Source organism: Oncorhynchus masou, chromosome 17 (genome assembly GCF_036934945.1).
Source record: "Oncorhynchus masou masou isolate Uvic2021 chromosome 17, UVic_Omas_1.1, whole genome shotgun sequence".
Classification (NCBI taxonomy): Eukaryota; Metazoa; Chordata; class Actinopteri; order Salmoniformes; family Salmonidae; genus Oncorhynchus; species Oncorhynchus masou.
Genome location: NC_088228.1, coordinates 2,475,425 through 2,491,416, shown reverse-complemented (window position 1 = coordinate 2,491,416; position 15,992 = coordinate 2,475,425). Strand labels below are relative to the sequence as shown.

The following is a 15,992-nucleotide window of genomic DNA, read 5'->3' as shown; positions in this document are numbered from 1 at the left end:
ATAAAAAGGGGAACAAGGACACTGACGTCATCAACAGTTCAGGTAATGATAATAACCTTTGTTTTGATAAAAAGGGGAAGGACACTGACGTCATCAACAGTCCAGGTAATGATAATAACCTTTGTTTTGATAAAAAGGGGAAGGACACTGACGTCATCAACAGTCCAGGTAATGATAATAACCTTTGTTTTGATAAAAGGGGGAAGGACACTGAAGTCATCAACAGTCCAGGTAATGATAATAACCTTTGTTTTGATAAAAAGGGGAAGGACACTGAAGTCATCAACAGTCCAGGTAATGATAATAACCTTTGTTTTGATAAAAGGGGGAACAAGGACACTGAAGTCATCAACAGTTCAGGTAATGATAATAACCTTTGTTTTGATAAAAAGGGGAAGGACACTGACGTCATCAACAGTCCAGGTAATGATAATAACCTTTGTTTTGATAAAAAGGGGAAGGACACTGAAGTCATCAACAGTCCAGGTAATGATAATAACCTTTGTTTTGATAAAAGGGGGAACAAGGACACTGACGTCATCAACAGTTCAGGTAATGATAATAACCTTTGTTTTGATAAAAAGGGGAAGGACACTGACGTCATCAACAGTTCAGGTAATGATAATAACCTTTGTTTTGATAAAAAGGGGGAACAAGGACACTGACGTCATCAACAGTTCAGGTAATGATAATAACCTTTGTTTTGATAAAAGGGGGAACAAGGACACTGACGTCATCAACAGTTCAGGTAATGATAATAACCTTTGTTTTGATAAAAAGGGGAAGGACACTGATGTCATCAACAGTTCAGGTAATGATAATAACCTTTGTTTTGATAAAAGGGGGAAGGACACTGACGTCATCAACAGTTCAGGTAATGATAATAACCTTTGTTTTGATAAAAGGGGAAGGACACTGACGTCATCAACAGTTCAGGTAATGATAATAACCTTTGTTTTGATAAAAAGGGGAAGGACACTGACGTCATCAACAGTTCAGGTAATGATAATAACCTTTGTTTTGATAAAAAGGGGAAGGACACTGACGTCATCAACAGTCCAGGTAATGATAATAACCTTTGTTTTGATAAAAGGGGGAACAAGGACACTGAAGTCATCAACAGTCCAGGTAATGATAATAACCTTTGTTTTGATAAAAGGGGGAAGGACACTGAAGTCATCAACAGTCCAGGTAATGATAATAACCTTTGTTTTGATAAAAGGGGGAACAAGGACACTGAAGTCATCAACAGTTCAGGTAATGATAATAACCTTTGTTTTGATAAAAAGGGGAAGGACACTGACGTCATCAACAGTTCAGGTAATGATAATAACCTTTGTTTTGATAAAAGGGGGAACAAGGACACTGACGTCATCAACAGTTCAGGTAATGATAATAACCTTTGTTTTGATAAAAAGGGGAAGGACACTGACGTCATCAACAGTCCAGGTAATGATAATAACCTTTGTTTTGATAAAAGGGGGAACAAGGACACTGACGTCATCAACAGTTCAGGTAATGATAATAACCTTTGTTTTGATAAAAAGGGGAAGGACACTGACGTCATCAACAGTTCAGGTTATATAGACGACAACCTATTATATACTGCACCAGACATGGGTCAAATATCCTTGAAATCTTTAAGCTGTACTTGAGTTTGCCCGGTATAATAAAATCTATTGAATACTCCCAAAAGCACAACCTCCTAATTAAAGTGCTCTGAACGTATTGTGTATGTGATCTGTTCACAGAATAACCATGCAGACTCTGTACCATACAGGGAAAGGGTTGTTCAGAGAATAACCATGCAGACTCTGTACCATACAGGGAAAGGGTTGTTCACAGAATAACCATGTAGACTCTGTACCATACAGGGAAAGGGTTGTTCACAGAATAACCATGTAGACTCTGTACCATACAGGGAAAGGGTTGTTCACAGAATAACCATGTAGACTGTGTACCATACAGGGAAAGGGTTGTTCACAGAATAACCATGCAGACTCTGTACCATACAGGGAAAGGGTTGTTCACAGAATAACCATGTAGACTCTGTACCATACAGGGAAAGGGTTGTTCACAGAATAACCATGTAGACTCTGTACCATACAGGGAAAGGGTTGTTCACAGAATAACCATGCAGACTCTGTACCATACAGGTAAAGGGTTGTTCACAGAATAACCATGTAGACTCTGTACCATACAGGTAAAGGGTTGTTCACAGAATAACCATGCAGACTCTGTACCATACAGGGAAAGGGTTGTTCACAGAATAACCATGTAGACTCTGTACCATACAGGTAAAGGGTTGTTCACAGAATAACCATGCAGACTCTGTACCATACAGGGAAAGGGTTGTTCACAGAATAACCATGCAGACTCTGTACCATACAGGGAAAGGGTTGTTCATACAGGGAAAGGGTTGTTCACAGAATAACCATGTAGACTGTGTACCATACAGGGAAAGGGTTGTTCACAGAATAACCATGTAGACTCTGTACCATACAGGGAAAGGGTTGTTCACAGAATAACCATGTAGACTCTGTACCATACAGGGAAAGGGTTGTTCACAGAATAACCATGTAGACTCTGTACCATACAGGTAAAGGGTTGTTCACAGAATAACCATGCCGACTCTGTACCATACAGGGAAAGGGTTGCTCACAGAATAACCATGTAGACTGTGTACCATACAGGGAAAGGGTTGTTCACAGAATAACCATGCAGACTCTGTACCATACAGGGAAAGGGTTGTTCACAGAATAACCATGCAGACTCTGTACCATACAGGGAAAGGGTTGTTCACAGAATAACCATGTAGACTCTGTACCATACAGGGAAAGGGTTGTTCACAGAATAACCATGTAGACTGTGTACCATACAGGGAAAGGGTTGTTCACAGAATAACCATGTAGACTCTGTACCATACAGGGAAAGGGTTGTTCACAGAATAACCATGCAGACTCTGTACCATACAGGGAAAGGGTTGTTCACAGAATAACCATGTAGACTCTGTACCATATAGGGAAAGGGTTGCAATCCTACATTGATGCTGCTCTAATATAAACAGTAAGTTCATGAGTCCAATAGCCCCCAATGTGAAGACATCTGTCATATGGGGCAGGTCAGTGGATTCCTCCCACCCCTGGCGAATCTGGTCTTTCCTCATCTGCTATTTGAAAGGGTTATGATGCCTTCAGCGAGTAACATTACCCATATTGACATGTTCAATATCAATCAATGTAATTGACAGTAGCCTAAAAATAATACAATCTGATATTTCCTGTATTTCCGACCAATCAACAGCCATGTCTACATATTATGCGCAGACCGATATGTCACCCTGACAACAGGGAAATGTCTGCTTATTGGCTTTCTTATTATCATAAATGGTATGAATAAATAATGAGTGAAATGCTGTGTGGTTTCTTCTAACCAGTGTGGTTAAAACATCGGTCTGTATGACTTGTTTCATGGCCAATTCTATTACGACATGTTCTGTTTGCTAAATAATGGACTGGATGAAATGACAAGAAACACAGGAATTAATAAACATCCGAATGTGTCCTATTTTCTTACCTTCTTCTCCATACTGATCATATATCTCCCTTTTCTTCGGATCACTGAGGACTTCATATGCCTCGGCGATCTCCTTAAATTTCTCCTCGGCGTTGGCCGCTTTGTTTTTGTCCGGGTGCCATTTCAGAGCCTGTTTTCTGTACGCCTTTTTAATGTCCTCGTCAGCCGCTCCTTTCACTATCCCCAGGATTTTATAATAGTCTTTCCCCATAGTTCCCCCGAAGCGGCCCCTCGCAGTAGCCAAAGAGAAGCTGCCGCTGTTCTACGGAAGCTGCCTGTTAGTTTGATGGGGAAATATATCCAGGAGAGGAGAGACAAGAGACAAACCCCTCTGAGGAAGTTGATATGGCGACAAGCGAAAGAAAATCCCTGAACCGCTTCTCTCTGCCTCTCTGAACAACAATAACTAGTAGATAGACACGGAGACTGAGGAGGTTGAATCGTGAGAAGCTTGAGAACGGGATGTGATGTAGCGATGTTTAGAGTGGTTACTCAGCGCTGTGGATCCTGGGTTATTTATCCATCACCCTCCCCCGTTAGACTCCCTTTAAATAGCTGTGGCTCCCTCTCCCGCGTCCGACCCACCGGCGGCGTTGCTCGCTGTCATCCAGGGGCTCTTCATAGATGCTAAATGCTGCTGAAGCACGTCATTTCCCATATTCGGCAAAGATTCCGGTTTTTATTTTATTATTTCTGTTTAAACACCCATCCACATGGAATTGACATCTCAACTTGAGTGAAAAGAACATGGTAGCCTACATAAAACAATAATTACACTGTAACAGCCTTGACAGGTTATTATAGGTCCTGTGATAAAGGTCTGGTGTTTGGTAAGAGGAGGACGATTTGAATTGAGAAGTAGCCTAAATTTGGTGCCTTCCTGTTCAAATGATCAGCCACGGCGAGGAGGGGGTTCATAACCAGAGGACAGGCCTCCTGTCAAGGCTTATAGACCTCTGACCTGTACCTCCGAGACAGGCACTAACCTCTGACCTGTACCTCCCGAGACAGGCACTATCCTCTGACCCGTAGGCCTCGTCTCCAGGCTTATAGACGACACTTGAGACAGACACTAACCTCTGGCCCATAGGCCCACTAACCCTAACCCACACTGTCCTTAAAATGATCAACTTGGATTGGCTAACACAACGTGCCATTGGAACACAGGAGTGATGGTTGCTGATAATGGGCCTCTGTACACCGATGTAGATATTCCATTAAAAATCAGTAGTTTCCCGCTACAATAGTCATTTACAACATTAACAATGTCTACACTGTATTTATGATCAATTTGATGTTATTTTAATGGACTGAAAAGTAGATTTTATTTCAAAAACATGGACATTTCTAAGTGACCCCAAACTTTTGAACGGTAGTGTATATACTGTATTCTATTCTACTGTATCTATGCCTCTCTGACATTGCTCATCCAAATATTTATATATACTTAATTCCATTCCTTTACTTTAGATTTGTGTGTATTGTTAGATATTACCTGTTAGATATCACTGCACTGTTGGAGCCAGAAACACAAGCATTTCACTACACCCTCAACAACATCGGGATTTGATTTGATTATAGCATCTGCTACAGAATGGGAGGCACCATCGAGGCACTGCACATTCTGGAAAGAAAACAAATCAGCCAATTGTGGAGGGGAACATGATTGCAGGGAACAATGTGAAGGTTAAGTGTTGTAATTGCGTGTGGAGGGGGGAAATGACAGCGCAGCATTTGGTGTGTGCCAGGTGCAGAGAGAGGCTCAGAGAGGTTCACAGATATCAAATCAGTCATGATGTATCATATGCAGAGGCGGTAAGGCCGGTTGTTTGCGCTACAGTGTAGGAATGATGGGAGCTTTACATGGAAGTTCCTGTACTAAGTGGACCTACTGTCGGGCTGGTGTTTTTTCTGGTCCTGGTATGGTTTTCGAGGCCTGTTCAGAAATTTCCAAGCTCAAGAACGTGAAGTGTCAAAGGACTTTGATAATGAAGTTGATAAGTTTACTTCATAGCATTTATTGGTACGGTTATCAATATGACTCGTGTTGTGGAAAGCAGAAATGTCAGGTTGAAGATTATTGTGGAGACAACAAAATATATTGGAGGTAGCGTTTTGGGGGGGGAGAGGGTGTGGTAGAAGTTAGTAGGGATTTATTTTATTCATATTGTTGTTTCGAATTGTGTGGATCATGATTTAATCGTACATTCCAGCACAGTAGGTGGCGGCATGCACTTTAAACGTTTGTTTGCGGACCGCCATGATATCATCAAAGATGTTCTACTGTGATAGTAGCAGCAAGCAGAATAATTCCGCCTTCTTCTTTGATGGACGCATGACAGAGCCATTTCGCGAGATTTGTGTGGCCTTTTCTGCTGTGTCGCAGCACGCACAGCGACAGCAAATATTACTCAACCAAGACCACAGACACAGTCGTTTCCAACCAGGAATAAATAAGTCAGTGGGCAGAACAAGCAGTGGGTGGGTTAGAGCCAAGCATATGTTAGCGGGATCCTATTGGCGCGTTCTAGCATTGATCTGCATATTTCCGTTAGGTAACACCTCCTCTGTGCAGTGCGCATGTGCATTAACTCAATTCGCCGTTGTACTCCTTCTGAACAACGATATTTTTAAAAACCTGCAAAGGGTAAAGTCTACTAAATTTAATACATTCTGTTCATAACATATTGTAGTTTTGAGAATAGAGTGCTGTATTGAAATCAAATGTTTAATCGTTGAGAAAATGTGCAGAATATCGGACAAAATCAATCTCGTTCTATCTTCTGCCACAGCCGGACAGTGGGCTTCCTCTCACTACCATATTTGGGTGTGGAAACGCCATAGCGGATGCTTCAGTTTTATACATCCGGTGAAAAATCTGTATCCTTGTTCTATCTGTGTGGACGGGATCATTTCCGATGAGAACGGCCATTTTCTCTCTCTCTCCGGATTTGTCCATTTGCAACAGATATGGCCGACTATTCAAACGTGGCTCCGCCGTCGGGAAATGGCGCAGGAATGAACGACGCTTTTAAAGACGCACTTCAGCGAGCTAGACAGGTAAAGATATATTATTTAATATGGTTTTGTTGAAGTGCGTCGAAATTGAAAACTCGTCAAAAGCAAATCAACTTTAGGCCTTAAACATCCAACTTGCCAACGAGACGATTTTGCGGCCTTCGGGAAGATGCCTGTTGAATTAAGCTAAATACATGTAGTTAAGTCTAGCTAATTAACCAGGTATTGCTACGCTAATTTAGCTATCTGTTTCAATGTGATGACGTTCGTCTGAATTGACCTAGTAACTTACCTACTGTACAATGTTGATATCATTTTTCTATTAGGGGGCTGTAAATCTAACAAAACTCTAAACTAAGTTAGCTATCTACGATAACCATATGCCCTTATCAAAGTTCCCTAATTGTATTGTTATTGAAAATGCTGTTGAATTCTGTGGAGTGTGATTGTGTGAAATGAATCAGAAAACGCACCCCCCCACCCCACATGCCCTCTTGACTCTGCCGAGTTAGTTTATGCAGTATATGTAAGTTTTAGCTCACCAAATTGAAAACGCATTGAGAAAATAGTTAATGAAAGAAGTTGTGGTGTTTGTCGAGGAGCCTAGTTCAACGTTATGATTCCGCTGGAACTGAGTGTTTTTGTGTTTCAGATTGCGGCAAAGATTGGGGGGGATGGCGTACCCCCCGCGGCGCCCTCAGGTAGTGAGTTTGGCTATGGAGGCCAGAAGCGACCCCTTGAAGATGCCGGTGAGTACGGTAGGCTACCCCCCATTTCATACCTCCATTTCTTTATTGATCCATATAAACCCAACACATGGTACAGTACCTATTGCTGTTTTGGGGTATTTTGCTACAGAGGGAATGTTTTGTTTAAGAAAAATGTTAGTTTTGCCTTTTTCCATATATGAGTATATGCTTTATGAGAACACTTCCTGAAAGACATACACAATTATGAATGTATTCACACACACACACAAGGGTCTCTGCGAACATGACAGGGTCATGAAACGTGACAAGTAACAAAACCACTAATATACTGGTAGACATGGATTGTCTCAGAAATATGCATAGTTCATCTTTAAAGGAGAAATCAAATCATTCTATTGGTCACATTCCCATATTTAGCAGTTATTGTGGGTGAAGCGAAATGCTTGTGTTCCTCGCTCAAACGGTGCAGTAATATCTAACAATTCACACCAATACACAAATCCATGTCTGTTTATAGTGGGCAGCAGCCTATAAGGTGCAGAGTTGAGTAACTGTGTGATGGCCACTTAACAGTCTGATGGCCTTGAGATAGAAAGTGTTTTTCTCTCCCAGCTTTTATGCACCTGTACTGACCTCAACTTCTGGATGGGAGCGGGGTGAACAGGCAGTGGCTTGGGTGGTTGTTGTCCTTGATGATCTTTTTGGCCTTCCTGTGAGATCGGTTGCCACAGGTGTCTGGGAGGGCAGGTAGTTTGCCCCCGGTGAAGTGTTGGCCAGACCACACCACCCTCTGCGTTTGCGGTAACCGTAATTGTAATTCTGGTCCTCTCTCATATCCCAAAGTAATTTCCAGATGTATGTAATAACACAAATGTTCTGGGCTAATAATGTATGAAATAACACACATAGAAAAACACTGCAAAGTTGCATAGGAGCGAGAAGCAGAGCGTCTGTCGGTGATATAGTCCAGTTAAGAAAGATTTCCGGACTTTGATTTTATTTCATTTAACAAAAAAAACATTGTTATTCATTGCTGTTAACAGACTTGCCACAAAATGCCTGACTTAGTTTTAGTTCTATATTCCTTTAAAGGCAGGATAAAATCCCTGGTCGTGTATTCAGAGATGCCCTTGTTTGTTTCTATAGAAATCATCTGTTTTGATTCTATGGCTTGAAAGCTTTGCATTTCGCAGGGGAATTGTCGCCTTGGTCATAAACCGGGAACCCTTGCTTTTGTCCTAAAAAAAAAAATATATAAATATATTCAGTAGTTACAAAGTTGTGTTTCTAGAAAATACTATGTCTGTACCATGTCGCACAGGAAGTGATGTCAAAAGGCCATTTTTCTTTCCAGAAGTATGAGCCCCCCCCCAACTCTGCACACCGTTGACAGGGCTTTAACTCTGTCTTCATCTCAATAACGACAGTCTCCTCTTCTCCTTACAGACCAACCAGAGACCAAGAAGGTGGCACCTAATGACTGTGAGTATCTGCTCGGCCAGGGACCTCGCAGTACAATATTATCACCGTACTTAGGTGCGCGATATGACATTTTATTCCCGATTCTCACAATTCTATATGTATTGCGATTCGATGTTCCAGACGTCTTGTTCACCATGTGTCTGCTACAGGGGGACACGGGAGAAAACGAGCTTTGACCTTGGAACTAAAATGGCAGAAAACATTGGTTTCCTATTTTATTTAAATCAAGGAAAAATACAAAGATTTCTGATGCAGCAAACTAGCGACAAAATGATAGAATATCTCGTCAATAATAATATCCTGTTAAGTGACTATCGATTGTTGTCCCTCATCTCTAGCTCGCTGTTAAAGGACAGGTGTAGGTTGTCCTGTCTAGACTAACCATTTAAGTGTTTCTAGTGATTCATCCTGTGGTAGCAGGATTACAAGATTCTGTTATATTTGTGCACCAAATGGTTGTTTTTAGTTAATAGAGTGAGGTTCTTAGGACCTCCCTCTCTCTCTCTTTCTGAGTTAGCTGAGGGGTCCTTTTTTTTATGGAGCTTGGGCTTGCAACTGATTTTTAAGGGATGATTAGTGATTTAAAAACCAACAGCTGGCATTCCATAGATCAGATGTGGTGGGTGTCACTGAGAGAGAGAGAGCCTGGAGCAACAGAACAAAGGCCCCAGTATTCCTGATTATCCTGGCATCTAGGAGACAACACCAGAGGACCTGAGGATGAACCCGAAGTGGCTTATGGTGCCCCTTCATGTATTTGGGGTCGGGGGTTGAATCAGACATTTTGGTATCGGGTATATATGGAACAGCATGGTCTGTGAAGGGTAAGGCTCTCGTGCCGACTTGTTTCATTATTGCAATAATGAATGGATATTGAATAATGATTGATTGAAGAAATGACCGTCTCTCTTATTTGAATAGAATATTCCACCACAAGTCTCCTATTCTTCTCAATGTGTTGCATGGCAGCAATTAACGTTGGGTGGGCCTGGGGTCTTTCAGAGAGTACCTTGTAACCAGAGCCGAAAGGTGAAAGGCTTTAGTCTAAAGTAGTGCACTGGATGTATATTCGTGATGTATAGCCGTGAGGTGGGGAGGCAATGTTTGATATTTAAATATCTCAATATTATTTTGTGAGAGTACTACATTGGTTCTTTGACTCGAAGTATCAATTTAGGGGAAAAAAAGTTTGTAGATAGCGTCAGCTAGTGCTAGTCGTATGTACCTGCGCCAAAAGGCCTGCATTTTTCACGAGTCTTCTTGGGTTTGATGCTACAAGATTGGCACACCTGTATTTGGGGAGTTTCTCCCATTCTTCTCTGCAGATCCTCTCAACCTCTGTCAGGTTGGATGGGGATTGACTATTCAATATGTTCAGAACATCAAATTGCAATAAAATCTCAGTATGGGATCGCATTACATAATGTATCGGCACCTAAGTATCACACTATCTTGTTGTGAGGTACCTGGTCATTCCCAGCCCTACTATGTAGCGACTGGGGTTCCTATTGGTACACCTGGACAGGGTCCTATTTTCAGCTTAGCTTCCTGTTCTACTTCCCGTCAGTTCGGGTTATTTTAACAACAACAACAACAACGCCAGGGTGTTTCTTCATCGGTGGACCTCCTTCTGATATTTGTCTTTGGTTTCCTCGTTGCAGCGTTCTCAACAGCGATGGGAATGGGAGGAATGGGAGGAGGAGGAATGGGAGGAGGAGGACCACGATCGTCGTCAGAGGAGTTCAAGGTTCCTGACGGAATGGTTGGATTCAGTAAGTACCGACTCTCGCATGAGTTTTTATGCCCAGCCCCCTACCCATGCTCGATATGTTTAGGCCCCATACCGTGGCCCGATTTGCTTCTGCCAAATGTTAGTCCCGAAACCTGAATTACTGGAATTTCCTTCCATTCGTAAATCTATTAGCTGCTCTTCTGTCATTTGCTCGACTCTGGGTCTGAGTATCCATAGCAACGGTTCCGGTTGGGCCTGCTCTGCTCAATGACACGACTCGGGGGCGGTTGGCTCTTAGCTACTTTTCCTCAGAACTACAAGACAAGTCGGGGGACACTGTTTTTTGTTGTTTCTTGTGAAATAATTTTGGTCTTGTGTTTTGACCTACCTGCCCCCTAATGTAATTTACTATCAGGGGCCTGCTGGCTAGCGGAGCTTTACCCCACACACACACACACACACACACCGTGCAGATGGGCGTTGGGGGGGTTGATTGACAAATCTTCTCTGACCCCAGTTATTGGAAGAGGAGGAGAACAGATATCCCGCATGCAACAGGAAGCGGGATGCAAAATCCAGATCGCCCCCGGTAAGGTTTCCTCCAGACATACTGATCTTAAGTCCAATAATAATGTATCCCGATTAGCGGGCCCTTTTCACCATATAACCTTGTCTTGTTTGTTGCACAGACCTGCAACTAAGGCCCAGAGTGTTTCCGGGTCATGAGACTCGTGACCCTTTGTCATAATCGGTTCATTTGACTGTCCTCTTGATCTCTGTGTGTTGTACTGTCCTCTTGATCTCTCTGTGTTGTACTGTCCTCTTGATCTCTCTGTGTTGTACTGTCCTCTTGATCTCTCTGTGTTGTACTGTCCTCTTGATCTCTCTGTGTTGTACTGTCCTCTTGATCTCTCTGTGTTGTACTGTCCTCTTGATCTCTCTCTGTGTTGTACTGTCCTCTTGATCTCTCTCTGTGTTGTACTGTCCTCTTGATCTCTCTCTGTGTTGTACTGTCCTCTTGATCTCTCTCTGTGTTGTACTGTCCTCTTGATCTCTCTCTGTGTTGTACTGTCCTCTTGATCTCTCTCTGTGTTGTACTGTCCTCTTGATCTCTCTCTGTGTTGTACTGTCCTCTTGATCTCTCTCTGTGTTGTACTGTCCTCTTGATCTCTCTCTGTGTTGTACTGTCCTCTTGATCTCTCTCTGTGTTGTACTGTCCTCTTGATCTCTCTCTGTGTTGTACTGTCCTCTTGATCTCTCTCTGTGTTGTACTGTCCTCTTGATCTCTCTCTGTGTTGTACTGTCCTCTTGATCTCTCTCTGTGTTGTACTGTCCTCTTGATCTCTCTCTGTGTTGTACTGTCCTCTTGATCTCTCTCTGTGTTGTACTGTCCTCTTGATCTCTCTCTGTGTTGTACTGTCCTCTTGATCTCTCTCTGTGTTGTACTGTCCTCTTGATCTCTCTCTGTGTTGTACTGTCCTCTTGATCTCTCTCTGTGTTGTACTGTCCTCTTGATCTCTCTCTGTGTTGTACTGTCCTCTTGATCTCTCTCTGTGTTGTACTGTCCTCTTGATCTCTCTCTGTGTTGTACTGTCCTCTTGATCTCTCTCTGTGTTGTACTGTCCTCTTGATCTCTCTCTGTGTTGTACTGTCCTCTTGATCTCTCTCTGTGTTGTACTGTCCTCTTGATCTCTCTCTGTGTTGTACTGTCCTCTTGATCTCTCTCTGTGTTGTACTGTCCTCTTGATCTCTCTCTGTGTTGTACTGTCCTCTTGATCTCTCTCTGTGTTGTACTGTCCTCTTGATCTCTCTCTGTGTTGTACTGTCCTCTTGATCTCTCTCTGTGTTGTACTGTCCTCTTGATCTCTCTCTGTGTTGTACTGTCCTCTTGATCTCTCTCTGTGTTGTACTGTCCTCTTGATCTCTCTGTGTTGTACTGTCCTCTTGATCTCTCTCTGTGTTGTACTGTCCTCTTGATCTCTCTCTGTGTTGTACTGTCCTCTTGATCTCTCTCTGTGTTGTACTGTCCTCTTGATCTCTCTCTGTGTTGTACTGTCCTCTTGATCTCTCTCTGTGTTGTACTGTCCTCTCGATCTCTCTCTGTGTTGTACTGTCCTCTCGATCTCTCTCTGTGTTGTACTGTCCTCTCGATCTCTCTCTGTGTTGTACTGTCCTCTCGATCTCTCTCTGTGTTGTACTGTCCTCTCGATCTCTCTCTGTGTTGTACTGTCCTCTCGATCTCTCTGTGTTGTACTGTCCTCTCGATCTCTCTGTGTTGTACTGTCCTCTCGATCTCTCTGTGTTGTACTGTCCTCTCGATCTCTCTGTGTTGTACTGTCCTCTCGATCTCTCTGTGTTGTACTGTCCTCTCGATCTCTCTGTGTTGTACTGTCCTCTCGATCTCTCTGTGTTGTACTGTCCTCTTGATCTCTCTGTGTTGTACTGTCCTCTTGATCTCTCTGTGTTGTACTGTCCTCTTGATCTCTCTGTGTTGTACTGTCCTCTTGATCTCTCTGTGTTGTACTGTCCTCTTGATCTCTCTGTGTTGTACTGTCCTCCTGATCTCTCTCTGTGTTGTACTGTCCTCTCGATCTCTCTCTGTGTTGTACTGTCCTCTCGATCTCTCTCTGTGTTGTACTGTCCTCTCGATCTCTCTGTGTTGTACTGTCCTCTCGATCTCTCTGTGTTGTACTGTCCTCTCGATCTCTCTGTGTTGTACTGTCCTCTCGATCTCTCTGTGTTGTACTGTCCTCTCGATCTCTCTGTGTTGTACTGTCCTCTTGATCTCTCTCTGTGTTGTACTGTCCTCTTGATCTCTCTCTGTGTTGTACTGTCCTCTTGATCTCTCTCTGTGTTGTACTGTCCTCTTGATCTCTCTCTGTGTTGTACTGTCCTCTTGATCTCTCTGTGTTGTACTGTCCTCTTGATCTCTCTGTGTTGTACTGTCCTCTTGATCTCTCTGTGTTGTAGACAGTGGAGGAATGCCTGATAGGTCGGTGACACTGACTGGATCCCCAGACTCCATACTGTACGTATAGTTCCCCCTGTCCCCCCGCCCCCTGTTCTCCTGTCCCCCCCGCCCCCTGTTTCCCCTGTTTCCCCCCGTCTCCCCCGCCCCCTGTTTCCCCCCGTCTCCCCCCGCCCCTGTTTCCCCCCCGTCTCCCCCGCCCCGTTTCCCCCCCGTCTCCCCCGCCCCCTGTTTCCCCTGTCCCCCCCCGCCCCCTGTTTCCCCTGTGTCCCCGCCCCCTGTTTCCCCTGTGTCCCCGCCCCCTGTTTCCCCTGTGTCCCCGCCCCTGTTTCCCCTGTGTCCCCGCCCCCTGTTTCCCCTGTCCCCCGCTCCCTGTTTCCCCTGTGTCCCCCCCGCCCCCTGTTTTCCCCCCCGCCCCCCGTTTCCCCGCGCCCCCGTTGCCCCCGTCCCCCCGCCCCCTGTTTCCCCTGTCCCCCCGCCCCCTGTTTCCCCTGTCCCCCCCCCCCCCTTGTTTCCCCCCGCCCCTGTTTCCCCTGTCCCCCGCCCCCTGTTTCCCCTGTCCCCCCGCCCCCTGTTTCCCCTGTCCCCCCCCGCCCCCCCGTTTCCCCTGTCCTCCCGCCCCCTGTTCCCTGTGGTGACATTACATTAGTTGATATTTCCACTGCCATAGTTGTGTCCCTCGTCAGACACCGTAGCTGACTGTCTTGCCGCTGATGTTACCCGGCTGTGTCTTTTGTAGTAGGGCCCATAGTCCCACTGTCCATGCAGATGTTTTTGTCCCCAACCAGAGCTGCCAAGAGGCTGCTGACGGAGATCGTTGATAAGGGTCGTCCTTCTCCAGCCTTCCACCACAACGACGCCGGTGGTCCCGGTATGTCTGTCCAGGAGATGCTGGTCCCTGCCTCCAAGGCTGGCCTGGTCATCGGGAAGGGGGGAGAGACCATCAAACAGCTGCAGGAGAGGGCCGGGGTCAAGATGGTGATGATCCAGGAAGGGCCTCAGAACACAGGAGCGGACAAACCTCTACGCATCTCTGGGGAACCTTTTAAAGTCCAGGTTAGTGGTGCAGGGGGACGGGTGTTGGTGGTGCAGAGGGGACTGGTGTTGGTGGTGCAGGGGGACTGGTGTTGGTGGTGCAGGGGGACTGGTGTTGGTGGTGCAGGGGGGACTGGTGTTGGTGGTGCAGGGGGGACTGGTGTTGGTGGTGCAGGGGGGGGTGGTGCTGGTGTTGGTGGTGCAGGGGGGACTGGTGTTGGTGGTGCAGGGGGGACTGGTGTTGGTGGTGCAGGGGGGACTGGTGTTGGTGGTGCAGGGGGGGGACTGGTGTTGGTGGTGCAGGGGGGGGGACTGGTGTTGGTGGTGCAGGGGGGACTGGTGTTGGTGGTGCAGGGGGGACTGGTGTTGGTGGTGCAGGGGGGACTGGTGTTGGTGGTGCAGGGGGGACTGGTGTTGGTGGTGCAGAGGGGGGACTGGTGTTGGTGGTGCAGAGGGGGGACTGGTGTTGGTGGTGCAGAGGGGGGACTGGTGTTGGTGGTGCAGAGGGGGGACTGGTGTTGGTGGTGCAGAGGGGGGACTGGTGTTGGTGGTGCAGAGGGGGACTGGTGTTGGTGGTGCAGAGGGGGACTGGTGTTGGTGGTGCAGAGGGGGGACTGGTGTTGGTGGTGCAGAGGGGGACTGGTGTTGGTGGTGCAGAGGGGGACTGGTGTTGGTGGTGCAGAGGGGGGGACTGGTGTTGGTGGTGCAGAGGGGGGGACTGGTGTTGGTGGTGCAGAGGGGGGGACTGGTGTTGGTGGTGTTGGTGGTGCAGGGGGGGACTGGTGTTGGTGGTGCAGAGGGGGGACTGGTGTTGGTGGTGCAGAGGGGGGGACTGGTGTTGGTGGTGCAGAGGGGGGACTGGTGTTGGTGGTGCAGAGGGGGGACTGGTGTTGGTGGTGCAGAGGGCGGGACTGGTGTTGGTGGTGCAGGGGGGGGACTGGTGTTGGTGGTGCAGGGGGGGGGACTGGTGTTGGTGGTGCAGGGGGGGGGACTGGTGTTGGTGGTGCAGGGGGGGGGACTGGTGTTGGTGGTGCAGGGGGGGGGGACTGGTGTTGGTGGTGCGGGGGGGGGGACTGGTGTTGGTGGTGCAGGGGGGACTGGTGTTGGTGGTGCAGGGGGGGGGGACTGGTGTTGGTGGTGCAGGGGGGGGGACTGGTGGTGCCTAAAGCTGATATTAGTATTGGGAACTAAAATGGTTGTTGCTGGTGAGTTTAAACTTCACTCAACTTTCCTAGTTTTAATAGAAGTATTTGAGAAAGTGTAAATAGTTTGTTAGGAGCCTGGCATGTGCCTCTATACCAGTTGGTTAGGAGCCTGGCATGTGCCTCTATACCAGTTGGTTAGGAGCCTGGCATGTGCTTGATTGGCTGCGTTTACACAAGCAGCTCAATTCTAATCTTTTCCCACTAATTAGGAGAAGGTGTGTTGGGCTGCCAGTGCTGTCCCCTGAACAAGGTACCCGTGTACTGTC

At 46.1% G+C, this 15,992-nt stretch overlaps 2 protein-coding genes across 4 annotated transcripts in view; one reads left to right on the top strand and one right to left on the bottom strand.

Moving 5' to 3' along the window:
* The window catches only part of LOC135558316 (dnaJ homolog subfamily B member 4-like), an 8,868-nt gene extending 4,700 nt beyond the window's left edge, over positions 1-4,168 (bottom strand). Inside the window, exon 1 of the mRNA XM_064992054.1 lies at positions 3,577-4,168. Coding sequence (XP_064848126.1) covers positions 3,577-3,787 — 211 coding nt within the window. The 5' untranslated portion in view covers positions 3,788-4,168. The remainder of the gene's footprint in view (positions 1-3,576) is intronic.
* A 2,312-nt stretch (positions 4,169-6,480) lies between these two features.
* Positions 6,481-15,992, top strand: part of LOC135558315 (far upstream element-binding protein 1-like) — a 30,336-nt gene continuing 20,824 nt past the window's right edge. For 2 of the 3 annotated variants that reach the window (XM_064992052.1, XM_064992051.1), the window contains exons 1-7: positions 6,481-6,636; positions 7,247-7,352; positions 8,751-8,786; positions 10,448-10,558; positions 11,036-11,107; positions 13,489-13,546; positions 14,275-14,542. In XM_064992052.1, the coding sequence (XP_064848124.1) occupies positions 6,547-6,636; positions 7,247-7,352; positions 8,751-8,786; positions 10,448-10,558; positions 11,036-11,107; positions 13,489-13,546; positions 14,275-14,542 (741 nt within the window). In that variant the 5' untranslated portion in view covers positions 6,481-6,546. The remainder of the gene's footprint in view (positions 6,637-7,246; positions 7,353-8,750; positions 8,787-10,447; positions 10,559-11,035; positions 11,108-13,488; positions 13,547-14,274; positions 14,543-15,992) is intronic. The other variant, XM_064992053.1, reaches the window with a different exon arrangement.